We start from the raw sequence: 14,757 nt of genomic DNA, 5'->3' as shown, positions 1-14,757 counted from the left end.
GCCGCCTGAGCCGGCTGGGCCATGGAGCGCACGCCGCCCGACGGGCCGCTGAACGCGTCGGGGGCGCTGGCGGGCGAGGCGGCGGCTGCGGGCGGGGCGCGCGGCTTCTCCGCCGCCTGGACCGCGGTGCTGGCCGCGCTCATGGCGCTGCTTATCGTGGCCACGGTGCTCGGCAACGCGCTGGTCATGCTCGCCTTCGTGGCCGACTCGAGCCTCCGCACCCAGAACAACTTCTTTCTGCTCAACCTCGCCATCTCCGACTTCCTCGTGGGTAAAGCCCCCAGCCCCGCCCGAGCCCAGGAGTGCCCAGCTCGGCCGGGCCAGCAGGGATTGGAGCGTGGACTAGGGTGTCTTTTTTGCTCGGGCACAAGCCCCGCCGGGGAGCCCTGTTTGGGAAGGGGGCATTCGGGACCCGTGGGGCGGTGGGCGCGGGCGAAGTTCCTTGCCTCCCACGCCACAGGACTGGCGCCCGGGAGGGATGTTTCTCGGGAAGGGGCCCCGGCGCGCGGGCGCTTGGCAAGGCGCAAGGCGCAGCAGCCCCGGGTGCAGCGCGGCTCCTGCGCTGTAGCCAAACAAAGGCTGCTGGCGGACTCAGGACATGCGGAGGGCGCTGGGAGAGGTTTGGGGGAGGGCACAGAGAAAGGAGTTTTTAGAGCCGTGGTGGGGGAGGGGGCCGTGGGGGAAGCGGGGTGGGGGTGGGGGAGATGCTCGGAGGAGCGCGCTCTCACGTGTCCGTGCGCTGCTGCCGGCTTGGGGGCGGGGCTCGCGGAGGGGGCCGGAGCGCCAGACACCTGTTGGGGCTGCTAGGTGCGTCTGCCAGACACTGGTGGCGGTGGGAGCGGCTGGCGCGGCGGCAGCCAAATGCCCTTTGAGCCAGGAGAAAGGGTTTCTCGTTTTCTGAGCTGATGAGGAAGGGCTGTCCAAAGGCCGGGATAGGGCTGGGGTCCAGCAGGCAGAAGGAGAGGGAAGAAATTCTCCTTCCTCCTTTTGGGCTTGGGAGGACTGGTCTGGAAGTCACAAATCAAGGCTCAGGGTTTCATGGTGCCCAGAGGTCCCCACCCCTGGATCTTCCCTCCTGCCCCCAAGTTCAAGGGATGCCAGTGGGACTGGAGGCTAGGCAGGGGTTGAAGGCCAGGGGCAGGGTAGAAGTTGTGCCTGAGAGACAGGGTGGAGGGGAGGGCAAGGTAAGGCTTGCTGGTCCCAGGAAAGTGGCCGCTGTGTAACCCCCAAGTCCTGCCTGTCTCTCCATTGTGGTGGGGCTCACCCCGCGCGCCCGTCCAGCCATGGCCCACTCTGGCCCCACTCTCCCACAGGGGCCTTCTGCATCCCACTCTACGTGCCCTATGTGCTGACTGGCCGCTGGCCCTTTAGCCGGGGTCTCTGCAAGCTGTGGCTGGTGGTGGACTATCTGCTGTGCACCTCCTCGGTCTTCAACATCGTGCTCATCAGCTACGACCGCTTCCTGTCAGTCACCCGCGCTGTGAGTCTGGGATGCGCTGCCCGTGTTCCATCCTGGGAGGAGGGGTGGTCAGGAAGGGGCCGCAGCAGAGGACGGCCATTCCAAGCTGTAGGCGGAACCAGGTGAGCCTGGCCCCTGCTGGCCTCACACCTGACATACGGGGAACTCTGTGGTCAGCTACCCACTCAGTAGCCAGTTGCTGCCGGTAGGATGGGTCCTGGGACAGGCAGTCTCTGGACCTGGCTTCAGGTGTTCCTGAAGGAAGAGGGACAATTCAGCCTCCACCCTGGAGCAGGTCCAAAGCTCTGAGAGCTGAGGGAGGATCTGGGCCAGAGGCCCTTGGTGGTACCTCCACCACCCTCACACATACGTGTGTGTGCGTGAGCATACCCCAGGAAGTCAGGCATCAGCTTCTGGCTCCACAAGCTTCCCTTGGCGTGAGTGGTCACCCCGAGTTAGGGACGCTGGACCACCTGGCCTTCCTGCGTCACTGCCGTGCGGGCACGGGGGCAGAAGCTGGAGCACTGGTCTCTTCTTTGCCCTCTCGTATCCTCCTTGGTGGCTCTACCAGTCACTCTGAGCGCCCTCTGCTGGGGGCCTCACGTGTCCTAGTCTAGAGAGGCCATGGGACGGAGGACAGAGCATGGGTTCGAGGTCAAGCCCCAGCTCTGCCCCCTTGAGCCAATCCACCTGCGGTCTCCGCCTCCCTCCCTGAGCCACCAGGAAAGTGAGGATGGCAATGGAGCTGCTGAGACATCCAAAAGGTGCCAAGCACAGAGGTTGGTGCCCGGTGGGCACTCAGTGGACAGGGGACGATGGCAAGAGACCCTCAGGATGCTCACTGCCGATGGGGGTAGTACAAAGGTAGCCTGGCGCAGAGGTAGCATTCAGGGTTGATCTGAGCGAGGCTCTCCGACTGTAGGCGAGCGAGCCAGGGCATCCGCCAGCCCAGGATCCGTGCGGGGAGGGGAGTGAGGCCATGCACAGAGGCCCAGGGGCTGCCGGCAGGCGGTGGTGGTGTGGGGGGTGCTCCCAGCCCGACTGTGGCTGCCGCCTGGGCCGGTGCCCTTCCCTCCTGACCCAGCATGTCCCACGGCAGGTGTCCTACCGGGCGCAGCAGGGCGACACGCGGCGGGCGGTGCAGAAGATGGTGCTGGTGTGGGTGCTGGCCTTCCTGCTGTACGGGCCGGCCATCCTGAGCTGGGAGTACCTGTCCGGTGGCAGCGCCATCCCGGAGGGCCACTGCTATGCTGAGTTCTTCTACAACTGGTACTTCCTCATCACGGCCTCCACGCTCGAGTTCTTCACACCCTTCCTCAGCGTCACTTTCTTCAACCTGAGCATCTACCTGAACATCCAGAGGCGCACCCGTGTCCGGCTGGACGGGGCGCGTGACCCCGAGCCCGCGCCCGAGGCCCAGCCCTGCCCCCCACCGGCCGCACCGGGCTGCTGGGGCTGCTGGCACAAGGGGCGAGGGGAGGCCGTGCCGCTGCACGGGTATGGGGTCGGGGTTGGCGAGGCCGCCCCTGGCACCGAGGCCGGGGAGGCGGCCCTCGGGGGCGGCAGCGGTGGGGGCGCCGCGGCCTCACCCACCTCCAGCTCCGGCAGCTCCTCACGGGGCACCGAGCGGCCGCGCTCGCTCAAACGCGGCTCCAAGCCCTCGGCGTCCTCCGCGTCGCTGGAGAAGCGCATGAAGATGGTATCCCAGAGCATCACCCAGCGCTTCCGGCTGTCGCGGGACAAGAAGGTGGCCAAGTCGCTGGCGGTTATCGTGAGCATCTTCGGGCTCTGCTGGGCCCCATACACGCTCCTGATGATCATCCGGGCCGCCTGCCATGGCCACTGCGTCCCTGACTACTGGTACGAGACGTCCTTCTGGCTGCTGTGGGCCAACTCGGCCGTCAACCCTGTCCTCTACCCGTTGTGCCACTATAGTTTCCGACGAGCCTTCACCAAGCTGCTCTGCCCCCAGAAGCTCAAGATCCAGCCCCACAGCTCCCTGGAGCGCTGCTGGAAGTGAGCTGGCCCTTCATAGGCACCTGGGATGCCGGGGCAGGGCCCTCCCACTGCCACTTCCCCTTGAGGCTCTGGTTTCCCCTCCTGGGCAGCCAGCCCCTCCATCTCCCTCCTGGCTGTCCTGGCCGCCCCCCAGGTGGGAGGCCCGCCTTGTCTTCGGCCCACCCTCAATGCCACGGCAGTATGAGACCACCTGCCTGCAGTGGAGGCAGCTCGGTGGGCTGGCCGGAGAGGCCCTCGCTGCCTGAACCAGAATGTGGACGCCCGCCTTGCCACCCAGACCCTGGCTCCACCCCGGGAGGGGCCGTCCCAGCCCTGCCACCCAGCCTCCACAGACGGTCTGAGGGCCAGCGGTGTCACCCTTCGCGCAATTACTGCTCGGTGTTCTTCCCAAAGCAAGTGATTGGTGTGTGCTCCGCGCCTTGTGACGCAGCAGTTTGCCCCGCACGTGCACACACCTGCACACCCCGCCACCCAAACAAGCCTGGGCCGTTGGCTCTGCTGTCTGTCCCCTGCTTAGGCCCAGGCGCCTGCTCCCACATCCCTCTTCCCTCCAACTCGCTCTGCCCCCAAAGTGTCAAGTGCCCCCCAGGAACCTCGCGGCCGTTCTCTGCTCTTCCATTCTGGGTGTTTCAGGAAGACGAAGAAAACACGTCCGTGAACTCCATGTTCCTTGGCTGTTTAATCAAGAGAGATAAAATTGCTGAAGAGCTCAGGGCTGGATTGGCAGGTGTGGGCTCCCACGCCCTCCTTCCTCGCGCTGCTGCTTCCGGCTGAGCTGCACCAGCTGCTTCTGCCCACCCCGCCCCCGGGCTCGGGGTGCGGGGCCCTGACGGGCAGCTCTGAGAGCGGCCGGAGTGCCGGACGTCTTCTTGTCCAGAAGGCTGCCCCTCCTGCTCCATCTGCTCAACCAGCTTCCTTGGGCTGATGGGTAGGAGGGGCACTGGCCGTGCCCCGAGGGTCCCGAGGCTTGCAGGGGCAGCCCGAGGAGACCAGGGCCCCGGGGGGTGCCCAGGGGAGGGGCTGTTCACCATGTGCTGTGCACCCTGTCGGCGCTCTGCATGCTCTGCTCCCCGCGTGCCCACTGCGCTACCCTGCAGACTTTGAGGTCCACAGTAAAGCGTATTTTTTTATTGGTGCTGATTCTTGAGGACTCCTTCGTGGGGGGGGGGGTGTGGGCTGAGCTCCTGTATTTCAGTCGGGACCCCAGGGAGATACGAGATCGCCCAGTAGGGCATGGGGAGCAGGTAGGGGGGCAAAGGCTGGCCGGGCGGGTCACACTATGTCTGATCCTGATCAGGCACACGTGCCCCAGCAGTGCCCCACCACGCACACCTGTTCAGGAGGGTGGCATGGTGCTAGGAGGGGCTCGCTCCAGCCTCGAGAATATGACCCATAGCCCCCCCTCCCCGGCCCGGTGCAGCCCATCCACCCCCCGGGACCGGGGTTCTCATCTGTCTTGGCCGTGATCTTCCACCTGGGGAGCTTCCAGGAGGCGTGGGGACTACAGCTGAGCTCAAGGGGTGGAGGGGAAGGGATGGGCCCAAGGAGGGGAGGCACCTTGGATAGAAGAGCAGTCCTGGGCAAAGGCCTGGAGGCCGGACTGAGGGCAACAGATGGGGACAGGGAGAAGGAGAGGATGGTGCCGGGTGAGCATGGGTCCAGTAAACAATCCGTCCCTGCAGCCTCCACAGAGGGGGCAGACACTGCTCCCACCCCAGGTGCTCAGAGTCCACTCAGAGAGGGGACAAGACCAGCACAACTTAGGGGAGATGCAAACTTGGGTGGGTCAGAAGCCACCTCCTCCTGGAAGCCTTCCTTCCTTTCCAGCCACTAGAGCCCTCCCTCCCTGACTTCACGTTCTCTCCCCACCTTGTTGGCCCTGCTCCCGCAGGACTTCAGACAGAGCCTGTCTCGTGATGCTCTCTGACAGCCAGACGCCACCATCTCCCCCTCCGGACACAGGTCCGCAAACTCTGCTGCTCACCACTGCAGAGCGAAGCTGTTTACACCGACATGCAAGAGCCTTCCTCCTCCGGACACCTCTCACCCCAGCTGTAGCTGCACCGTCATTTCCCAAACACCCCAGAAAACTTCCTCCAGAGTCCTAAGCTGGCACCCCTTTTCCCTGCACCACCGGGGACCCCTCTGGCCGAGGCAGGTGCTCTTCTTGTCCCCCTCCTTGGTGGCCAGAGGGGGAGGTGAGCCTGGGGCTGGGCGCCGTCATGAGCAGAGGCTGCAGCGGGGGCAGCACGAGAAGTGGTGGCAGAGGCCGCGGAGGCCACCGTCCGCGGGGCCCAGAGCTTAGGCACGCCCTGTGGCATGGCCAGCCGCTAGCCGGTGGCCACCCTGCTGGCCCCGCGGGACCTGGCCCGCCGCCCCCCCCCCCCCCCCGTGGGTGCCCATCGCCGCATCCCAGAGCTGTCTGGGGAAGGACAAAGAAGCTGTTCTCTGCAGCGGTGGGCGCCGCTGTGCCCACCGTGCAGCCAGAGCCCCCAGCTGCCCCTCCGCCCAGCCCTGCTAAATGGCTACAAATTGGAGGATAAAAGCGCAGGCTTTCAAGCAATTTTGTCTTCAATCTCTGGAAACTGCTGCTCCCCGAGCTCCTCCGTGGGGATGGAGGAGGAGAGAAGAAAGACACTGAGTCTATTGGGCCTGAGTCCTGCAGCAAACAAACACGCCGAGGGGGCCTTTCTCCTTGGATTGGACGCGCTGGCGGGAGAGACAAAGCCGGCGGGCCCAGGGCAGGCGCGGCAGCCTCTGCAGGGGTCCGCCCACACCAGCAGCTGCTGTTTATTAAGCACCTACTGTGTGCCGGGCGCTGGGAGGCAGACCACCAACCAGCCGGCAAGCAGGGCCATCAGTGGGGCAGTGGGTGGAGAGCAGGGGAGCTCTGGCTCATTGGGCGGGGGGATGGGAGCCTGTGTGAGGAAGTGACGTTTCACTCGTTCATCGCGCAAACATTCGCTGACCCCAGTGGCGGGGCGCTTCACGAGGCAGGGGTACCAAGCCTGGGGACTGAAGGAAGGAGCGGTACCCCTGGGAACAGGTTCTGGGTGTGGGTGCTGGGATGAAGACCCCACGTCTTCAGGGAGCCATGCAGGCACCCCCATCTTTCTATAAAAGGCCAGGTTACCCAGTATTTCCTTTGAGGAGCCAGGGGCACGACAAGGGATGGCTGGGGCCTCTCAGGCAGGGCGCTGGAACCCTGCCACACGGGGCAGCCACAAGGCTGTCTGTCCTCTCCCGCCCCCATCCCATGCTTACGCTCATGGCTGGGCTGATGGGTGCGAAGAACCTTTCCACCAACATTTACTGGAGTACCCTCTGTCCTCACAGCCAGCCCACGAGGGGTGCTCACATTCTCCACTCGGCAGATGCGGGAACCAGGGCTCCAGAGGCTGGGAGACTCACCCTAAACCCAGCAGGCAGTAGGGGCTAGGACTCCATCCCCCCCATTCCACTGGGTTCTTCCCTGGGCACCACGGGGACAGTGTTGTCTGGAAGGGGTCCTGGGAGTCTTGGGGCCGGATCTCAGCTCTGTTGATCTCAGCACAAAGCATGTACCGAACACCTACTGTCTGCTCTCTGCTGTGCTGTGCACAAGGAGCTGGGTAAGTCACCCCTGCTGAGCCAGCAAGTAGGGGAGAGAAGGGAGAGGAGGCAAGGTGGGCTGTGGAGTTGGAAGCCCCAGTGCCCAACTGCCAGGTCAGGCAGGAGGCCTGGGGAAGGGGACTGCCCCAGCCTGCCCAGCGGGTCCGTGTGGAGGCTGGGACCGAAGCCAGGTTCCTACGGGAACACCTAGCCCTCTCTCCTTCCTGTCCCAGGGGTGGCTGGCCTGGTGGCCTCCAAGGCTGTCCCCTCCGAGGCTACCCCCTGGAGGGAGCACAGCTGGTGCAGCCAAGGCAGAGGGAAGCCTCATCAAAAGCTGGGAAGAGGCAGCTTCCTGGTGCCATTGTCTGAACGTCTGGATCCAGCCTTGCCTAAAGCTAGCACCTGGACCTTTCTGTTTCATGAGTCACCAAACACCCTTTCCTTCCTACAGCTGACACAAGATGGGGTTTTGCAGTGTGATGGAAAATGTCTTGTCCAGCAACACTTGGCCCAGGTCAGCATCCCTCTGTCTCGGGGGCAACAGATCATTCCTGCTCGTGGGAGGCTTGTGTCTCTGATTAATAAAAAATGGGGAAGTGAATTACTTAGTAACATAATAATTAGTTGTTTGTAATGGTTATGGGTCAGGAAGCAATCTTTCAACACATTGGGCTCTGAGGGTAGAAAAGGCCACCTGCCTGTGACGTCCTTCCTGTCCACAGGGTACCATGCAGGGACCTGACCTGGCCCTCTGCTTGGCCTTAGATCTATTCACCAGGGAACCCGGACAGCACTCAGCATCCTGCCCCCAGGGAAGCAGGCAGCTCACTGTGAAATCTGTCTGATAGGAATGTCTCAGGGGGGCACAAACATACATATCTGTGGGGGATCCATCACAGACCCCGTGGACCCCGAGGCCGAGGGCAGGGCCACAGTCTGCACGCCCCGTGTGCTGTCCTCCGCACGCACGCACACACGCACGCGCAGACCAGGGTCAGTGGTGACCTGGGCACAGCCAGGGAGTGTCGGTAACCGCGAAGGACGCAGGACAGCTATCAGGATGTCGGTGATAAAAGTTGGGTGAATGTGGCCTCTGGCTCGGAAAACACCTTCTCGTCCTGTGCTCACCCGCCCGTGACAGGTGAGGATGGGATGAAGTGACGCGAGCGACGCGGGCGGGTGACGCGGCGCGAGGGTGCACCTGACCTTCTGACCGCGCGCCAGGGGGACCCCGTCACTGAGACTGCGGGTGAGGGGACCCGGCTGTGTCCTTCAAAAGAAAAGGAGAAGGGAGAAGGGAGAAGACGCTTTTGGGTGTAAGGAGAGGAGGTGGCGAGCGGCACTGAGCTGAAAACTCATCTGTGACACTCCAAAGTCACACCAGTTTCCAAATTCAAACATGACAAATTTCATGATCTTTAAATGCTTCCACTTTAAATGATGATGATCTTTGGAGAGTCCAGCAAACACTGGTTCCTAGCTGAGGTGTAGGAGCTGGGCCAGCTCAGTGGATGGGGAAGCACCAGCCTTCTGCCCTCTGTGCTAGGCTGCAGCCTGGGCTGGTTCCCCAGCTTGGCAGAATTACATATTCCTGGGAAGCCAGGAGGATGGGCAGGCGGGCCAGCTGGTTCCTCACTGGCCTCTCCCTGGTGTCCCAGGGCCCATCAGCTTTATTTGTCAGCTGAGGCTCTTCTCTGTCCTGCTCTGTCCCAGTCCCTCCAATCCATTAATTCATACTAAAAGTGTGATGGACTGACTCTTTCAGGAAAAGTGGAGATTTACGTTTCAACAGAGGGCAATCTTTAAGTCCAAGTGAGTCAAATCCTAATGCAGGGCTTTTTTTGTTTTTGTTTTTGTTTTAAGATTTTATTTATTTATTTGACAGAAAGAGACACAGCGAGAGAGGGAACACAAGCAGGGGGAGTGGGAGAGGGAGAAGCAGGCTTCCCGCTGAGCAGGGAGCCTGATGCGGGGCTCGATCCCAGGACCCTGAGATCATGACCTGAGCCAAAGTCAGACTCTTGAGCCACCCAGGCGCCCCCAATGCAGGTATTTCAGAGAGGAGCATACAATGACTGGCCTAAGGGACAGTGTCAGTGAACTTTCCTGAGCTCCTGCTACCTGCTGGGCCTTGAACCCGACACTGACTTCACCAAGGATTCCAGATCTATCCATCTGGGAGGTCAGAGTCCTTGGATGAAGGCTCCCCTCTCTCAGTGGGGCAGTGGTTCTGTGGGGGTCACCAGGCTATGGGGACCTATTGGGGTCACATGGATGTTTCCTGGGATCAGAATTGGGCCCTTTGAGATGCCCCCTTTGGTCAGCTGTGGACCCCAGACATTCTTCGGTGGTTCCTGTGGGTCAGCTGGCCCTGGGGCAGGCCCAGGGTGGTTCCCCAGAGTCACTTGGGAAGGCGTCCACTATCTCTGGGAGGGGGTAGCTGCTGCTGAGGCCACCTCAGGTACACCAGGGGGCAGCTGGTTGGGAGGGGCCAGCTGGGGCTGTCCTGACATAGGTGGGGTGGGGAAGTAACTTAGAACATGCGCTTCTGTGGTGGGGCATGGCCTATTGGAATTTTCTGGCCACCCTCCCTACCTGGGGGCCTCCCAAGATCTCAGGGTTGGGGGATCGAGCCCCGCATCAGGCTCCCTGCTCAGCGGGAAGCATGCTTCTCCTTCTCCCACCCCCCCGCTTGTGTTCCCTCTCTTGCTATGTCTCTGTCAAATAAATAAATAAAATCTTAAAAACAAAACAAAACAACCTGCATTAGGATTTAACTCACTTGGACTTAAAGATTGCCCTCTGTTGAAATGTAAATCTCCACTTTTCCCTGAAAGAGTCAGTCCATCACACTTTAGTATGAATTAATGGATTGGTGGGACTGGGACAGAGCAGAACAGAGAAGAGCCTCAGCTGACAAAGAAAGCTGAGGGCCTGTCCCTGGGGTTGCAAGGGGACTCCCTGAAGGACGGTGCCAGGCAGAGGCTGCAGGAGGGAGCCTTCCTGATCCCACAGTGGGACAGCAGAGTGTGAGCTTGGCAGGTTTTGGCCAGTGTGGACAGTGAGGAAGCCAGGAGTGGGTGGGGGCATGAAAAGGGGGTTCTGTACCTGCCCCTGGCCCTGGCTACCGGCCTGCAGCCAACCTCCCGCCTGCCAGGGGGCTTCCCTCTAGGGGTTGGAAGAAGGCAGTGCCCTTGGTCAAGGGGTGGAGGAGACTGCAGGGGTCCCCCTGCTCCCCTGCTCCCCTGCGGCCCTGGGCCATCCTCTCCTGGCCCAGCCCTCCAGCCCTCCCTCCAGGCCTCCTCCCTCCCCCTTGCCACAACCCTTCACTTGGAGCAGGCAGATAAAAGGCAGGAGCCCTGTTATCTGGATTTCAGATTCTCAACAAACAATGTTTTCGTGGTGGGTAGAGTTCTTTGTTGCGAATCTGAAATTCAAATCGCATCTGGCAACCCTCCCTGTCCTTCTCAGGGACACAGTGGCGGAGGGGATGCAGGGGAGGGCTCGGCAATAAGGAGACACCCAGCTCCGTGGAAAGGACCGGGTGGTTGGGTGGGGGGGCTGGAGGGGTGTCGGCCGGTGGCCCGGACCCCTGATGTGCTCCCTGGAGTACCCTGCGTGGGGCTGAAGTGAACAAGCTTAAGACGTGCTGGCCAGGCCAGTGGTGATCCTGCTGCCCTGGGCCTTTCTGTCCCCACTGCACAGATGAGGGAACCCGGGCTGGGGGTGGGGGTAACACAACTCCTCCCCTCCACCTCCAGTAGGGGCTGCACGTACTCCCAGGGCTGAGTGTCACGGGTCCAGTGACGGACCATGGCCCTGGGGGAAATACTGGTACCAATCAATTGTTGGCAAAGACTTTCTCTTTCAGGAACCAATGATTGTAAGCCGGAGGCTACCCAAACACCCTGTCTGTGGCCCCGTGGCCCCCAGGCAGCCCTGGCTGTGCCCTGTGAGTCTGGGGGCCCGTGGATTGTGGGATCATGAGGTATGTGTGGTCAAATTCACTGTGACTCCCCAGAGTCTGTGTGGCACTGCAGACACCAGGCCAGGTGGCCTGGGACCTCCCTGCCCCCGTCCCACCAGCTTTCTCCATACAGCCCTTTCAGAAGCAGCCTTGCGTGGCACTGGCTGTCCGAGGCCACGTGGCAGTAACGAGACGACGACTGCCGTGGGCAGCGGACCGGGGTGTGCCCCGAGGGCCCCCTGCATGGACCCATTTACCCTCACAGTGCGCGGGCATGGTGTCCTGGATTCGGGAAGGACGTTCGCTGCAGAAGCCTGACGCGAAGGGGTGTGCGGGCTGCAAACTGATTCATCATGTGTCCTCTTAACCTTATGTGTGTCTGCTTTCAACAAGCATTTATGAGGTGTGCCAGGCACGGTGGCAGTCCCGGGTACACAGAGGGGACAACACAGGCCTGATCCCGCGGTCTCCACCGAGTTCGTCCGAGAACAGCGGCTTCCCCAGAGTTTTGTTTTTCGTTCCCTTTTGAGGTTGTTGTAGATTCACAGGCAACTGTAGAAACAACAGAGAGATCGCACGTGCCCTTCAGCCAGTTTCTGCGTGGGCGCCGCGCAGAGCGGCTGGGCGGGGCCACACCAGGACGTGGGCATCACCGCAGTCCAGACTCCCGGGTCAGCTGCACTCGCGTGCGTGTGAGTGTGCAACGGCACGTGGGGGGTGGGGCTAGTTAATTCTGTTATTGTGGTCAAATACACATAAAATCGACCCTTTCACCCCTTTCTAAGTGTGCAGCTTGGTGACGCCAAGCACACTCGTGCTGTGCACACGTCACCGCCATCCAGCTGCACTTCTTCATTTTCCCAAACTGAAGTCCGTCACCCGCTAAACGTTCCGTCCTTTGAGATCGTGCCACCTGTGCAGATTCGTGTGCTCACAGCTGAGGCAGGACAGCTGTCACTGGGGCCCCGTGCCAGCCCCGAGCACCAGCGGCCCGGCCCCACCTCCACGGGGCTTCCGGAGCGCCGTCGAAGTGCAACCCTGCACGTGGCCCCGGTCGGAGGGCGCAGCGTCCAGGTCGCCTGTCCGTGTCGCTGAGCAGAACTCTCCACTCGGCAGTCTTCGATCACGGGCCCCAACACGCGCACGTGTGTTTACCTGAACCAACGCCCACCCGGCATCTGTGCCCTCACGCCTCTGGGTGCTGCGCTGGCCCGCCCGTGACACGCGGCCCAGACCAAAGACATGTCTGTTGTCAAGGAAGCTACGTGCGGGCAGGAGTGGCCACACAACGCCAGGCGGCCACACGAGCGGAGACGCGCTGGCAAGGCCCACGGTGTGGAAGGGCTGGCTTTGGTCGGGTGGATGGGAAGGCCTCCCTGGCCTCGTGGAGGACGTTTACCTGGGGAAGGGCACTGGGATCCCGGGAAGCAGCGCAATAACCAGCATCCTCGGTGTTCTCAGTATGGCCCGGCCAGGGGAGGATGGGGGCTTTGCTCCGAGGGACAGGGTGGCCCAGTGGGGGTGGAGGGAGGATCTGTGATGTGCGGGGAAGAGGAAGGAACCCAGGCACCTTACGAAACATACAAAACGTCAGAATTAAGACGGGCACTCTACTGGTGTAACTGGCACCCCCCCACATTCACATACACTGGAACCTCGGGATAGGACTGTATTTGGAAATAGGGTCTTTGCAGATGGAATTACAGATCTCAAAATGAGGTCATCCTGGCTTAGCGTGGGCCTTAAGTCCAATGACTGGTGTCCTTTCAAAATGAGGGGACACAGAGGAGGAGCCACGGGACCACAGAGGCAGACCAGAGGGATCCTGGCCTGGGACCACCGGAAGCCAGGAGGATTCGACCCTAGGCCTCCAGAGCTGGGACACAATGAGGTTCTGTTGGTTTAAGCCCCCAGTGTGTGGCCTTCATCATGGCAACCTGAGTACATGAACACAGATTTGATAAAACTCCACTCTAAAGCCGATCACTAACTCCGCCCACGGTGCCCCCAGCCCGTTCCCGAGACGGCGCCAAAGAGATCAGCGTCTCAAGGCACCTGGACGGAGAAGGCCTGCGGAGGGCTCATTCTGCGCCTAAGCGACACACCAGTGCGCACTCCCTCCCACAAGCACTCCACATTCCTGGCGAGAAGCAGCCAGCGTGTGGCTCAGACCCGTGGATGGGCGCTGTGGGTGGCTTGTTTTTGCCTCAGTGGTGCCCGTTGCCCGCCAGCATGCCAGCTGGGACTTGGTCACATGCAGGGCACTGGTGGGGTCGAGGGGGCCCAGTCCCCACATTCTGCAGGTCAGCCCAGGCTGACGGCAGGGACGGACCCCAACTCTCACAAGACATGGCAGGCCGGGCAGCAGAGCTGGGGTCCTCTGTGGTCACATAACCGTGTCGTCTGGCCTTCTGCTTGCTGCCGTATTGACACGTGCTTTCCGCATTCGGTTTCCAGCTCAGGGTGGGCGGCGCGCCCGTTTTCCCAGGGCTTGACTGCACCGGGAAACAGGGGTGTCCATCTGCTCCTACCAGGAGCCCTACCAGCACGCTAGGAAAGGCACAAGGAGGGGCTGAGCCTCTACAAAGACAAAGGGAGGCCAGCAGGGCAGGGCCAACCTCTAGGGTGGGGTGGGCACAGGGCTGAGGGCAGGGCTGGTAAAGGCACCCCAGGCACCCCCCTGCACCCTCAGGAGCTGTGCAGGAGCCTGGAGGCTTGTTCTCTGGAGCAAGTGGATGCAGGAGCTCTGGAAATGGGGGTGCCAAGCCTTAGGGCTAAAAATGGGGGAATGTGGGAAATGCTCCATCCTGCAGCTCAGGCCCCCATCCTCAGACCTGCTTCCAGAAAGGCCATGAGGAACCAGGTGACAGCCGCCTTGACAGGGAGGTAAAGCAAGGGGGAGACACTGGGGGGCAGACTGCACGGGCCACGTGGGCATGGGAGACTGGAGGGCACAGGGGAGGAAATGCCCACCAGAGCTGGAGTGTCTGCAAGATGGAACCGATAGGGAGGGACAGACGTTGGGACAGAAACAAATATCCAGGGGTGGAGAGAAAACGAGGCAAGTAGACCAGGGTAGAGATCAGCTCCAAGAAAGGCGAGGGGCTGGACACCTGCTCTGCCAGCCTGACGTGTGGGTCCCTGATGACCGGCGTGGTGGCGAGAGAGCGGAGTCCCTGATCCACGGGGTGGTGTCAACAGGTGGTGCCCCAAACTGATGCATGAAGCAAGGGCTGAACAGTGTGGAGGCCCAGGTGGCACCTGGGGACACGGCTGGAAGCAGTGGCCCTGATGGGGCTGGGATGGGGGGGGGCAGCACCTGGGCCTCCGCCGCTCAGTCTTCCCGCCAACCACGCACTTTTTACTGAAAGAAACTTAACGTGTACACATCAGACACTGCTCCTTTGTTCATTCCAGAAATATTTACCAGCGCCTCTGCTGGGTCAGGTCCTGAGGCTGCCGGGGGCACAGGCGAATGCAGGACAGACGCAGGGAGGCCCCCAGTGTTGTCCCTGCATGCAGCACCAGCCACTGGCGCGGGCCCAGCCGGAGATGAAAGGCCACAATAATTAACAGGGTTCTACGGAATCCTTTGTGGTGGCCCCAGAGAGAGCAAAGAGATTGCAAAACCCATCTCTGGTTTCCAAAACACAAGGACCTTGGAAATTATAAGACATTAAAATAAAGCTTCAGGCAAAGGACTCTTGTTCTAGTTGCAGAT

At 61.6% G+C, this 14,757-nt stretch overlaps 1 protein-coding gene across 1 annotated transcript; it reads left to right on the top strand.

Moving 5' to 3' along the window:
* The first annotated feature begins 21 nt into the window (after nt 1-21).
* HRH3 (histamine receptor H3) lies at nt 22-3,479 on the top strand. The gene is made up of 3 exons (XM_021677870.1): nt 22-271; nt 1,314-1,480; nt 2,559-3,479. Exons 1-3 carry the CDS (start codon nt 22-24, stop codon nt 3,477-3,479), a joined length of 1,338 nt encoding a protein of 445 aa, XP_021533545.1.
* Nucleotides 3,480-14,757: the final 11,278 nt, after the last annotated feature.

The sequence above is a fragment of the Neomonachus schauinslandi genome, chromosome 10 (assembly GCF_002201575.2).
Source record: "Neomonachus schauinslandi chromosome 10, ASM220157v2, whole genome shotgun sequence".
Classification (NCBI taxonomy): Eukaryota; Metazoa; Chordata; class Mammalia; order Carnivora; family Phocidae; genus Neomonachus; species Neomonachus schauinslandi.
Note: the sequence above shows the minus strand (reverse complement) of the source record. Positions and strands in the feature narration are given on the sequence as shown.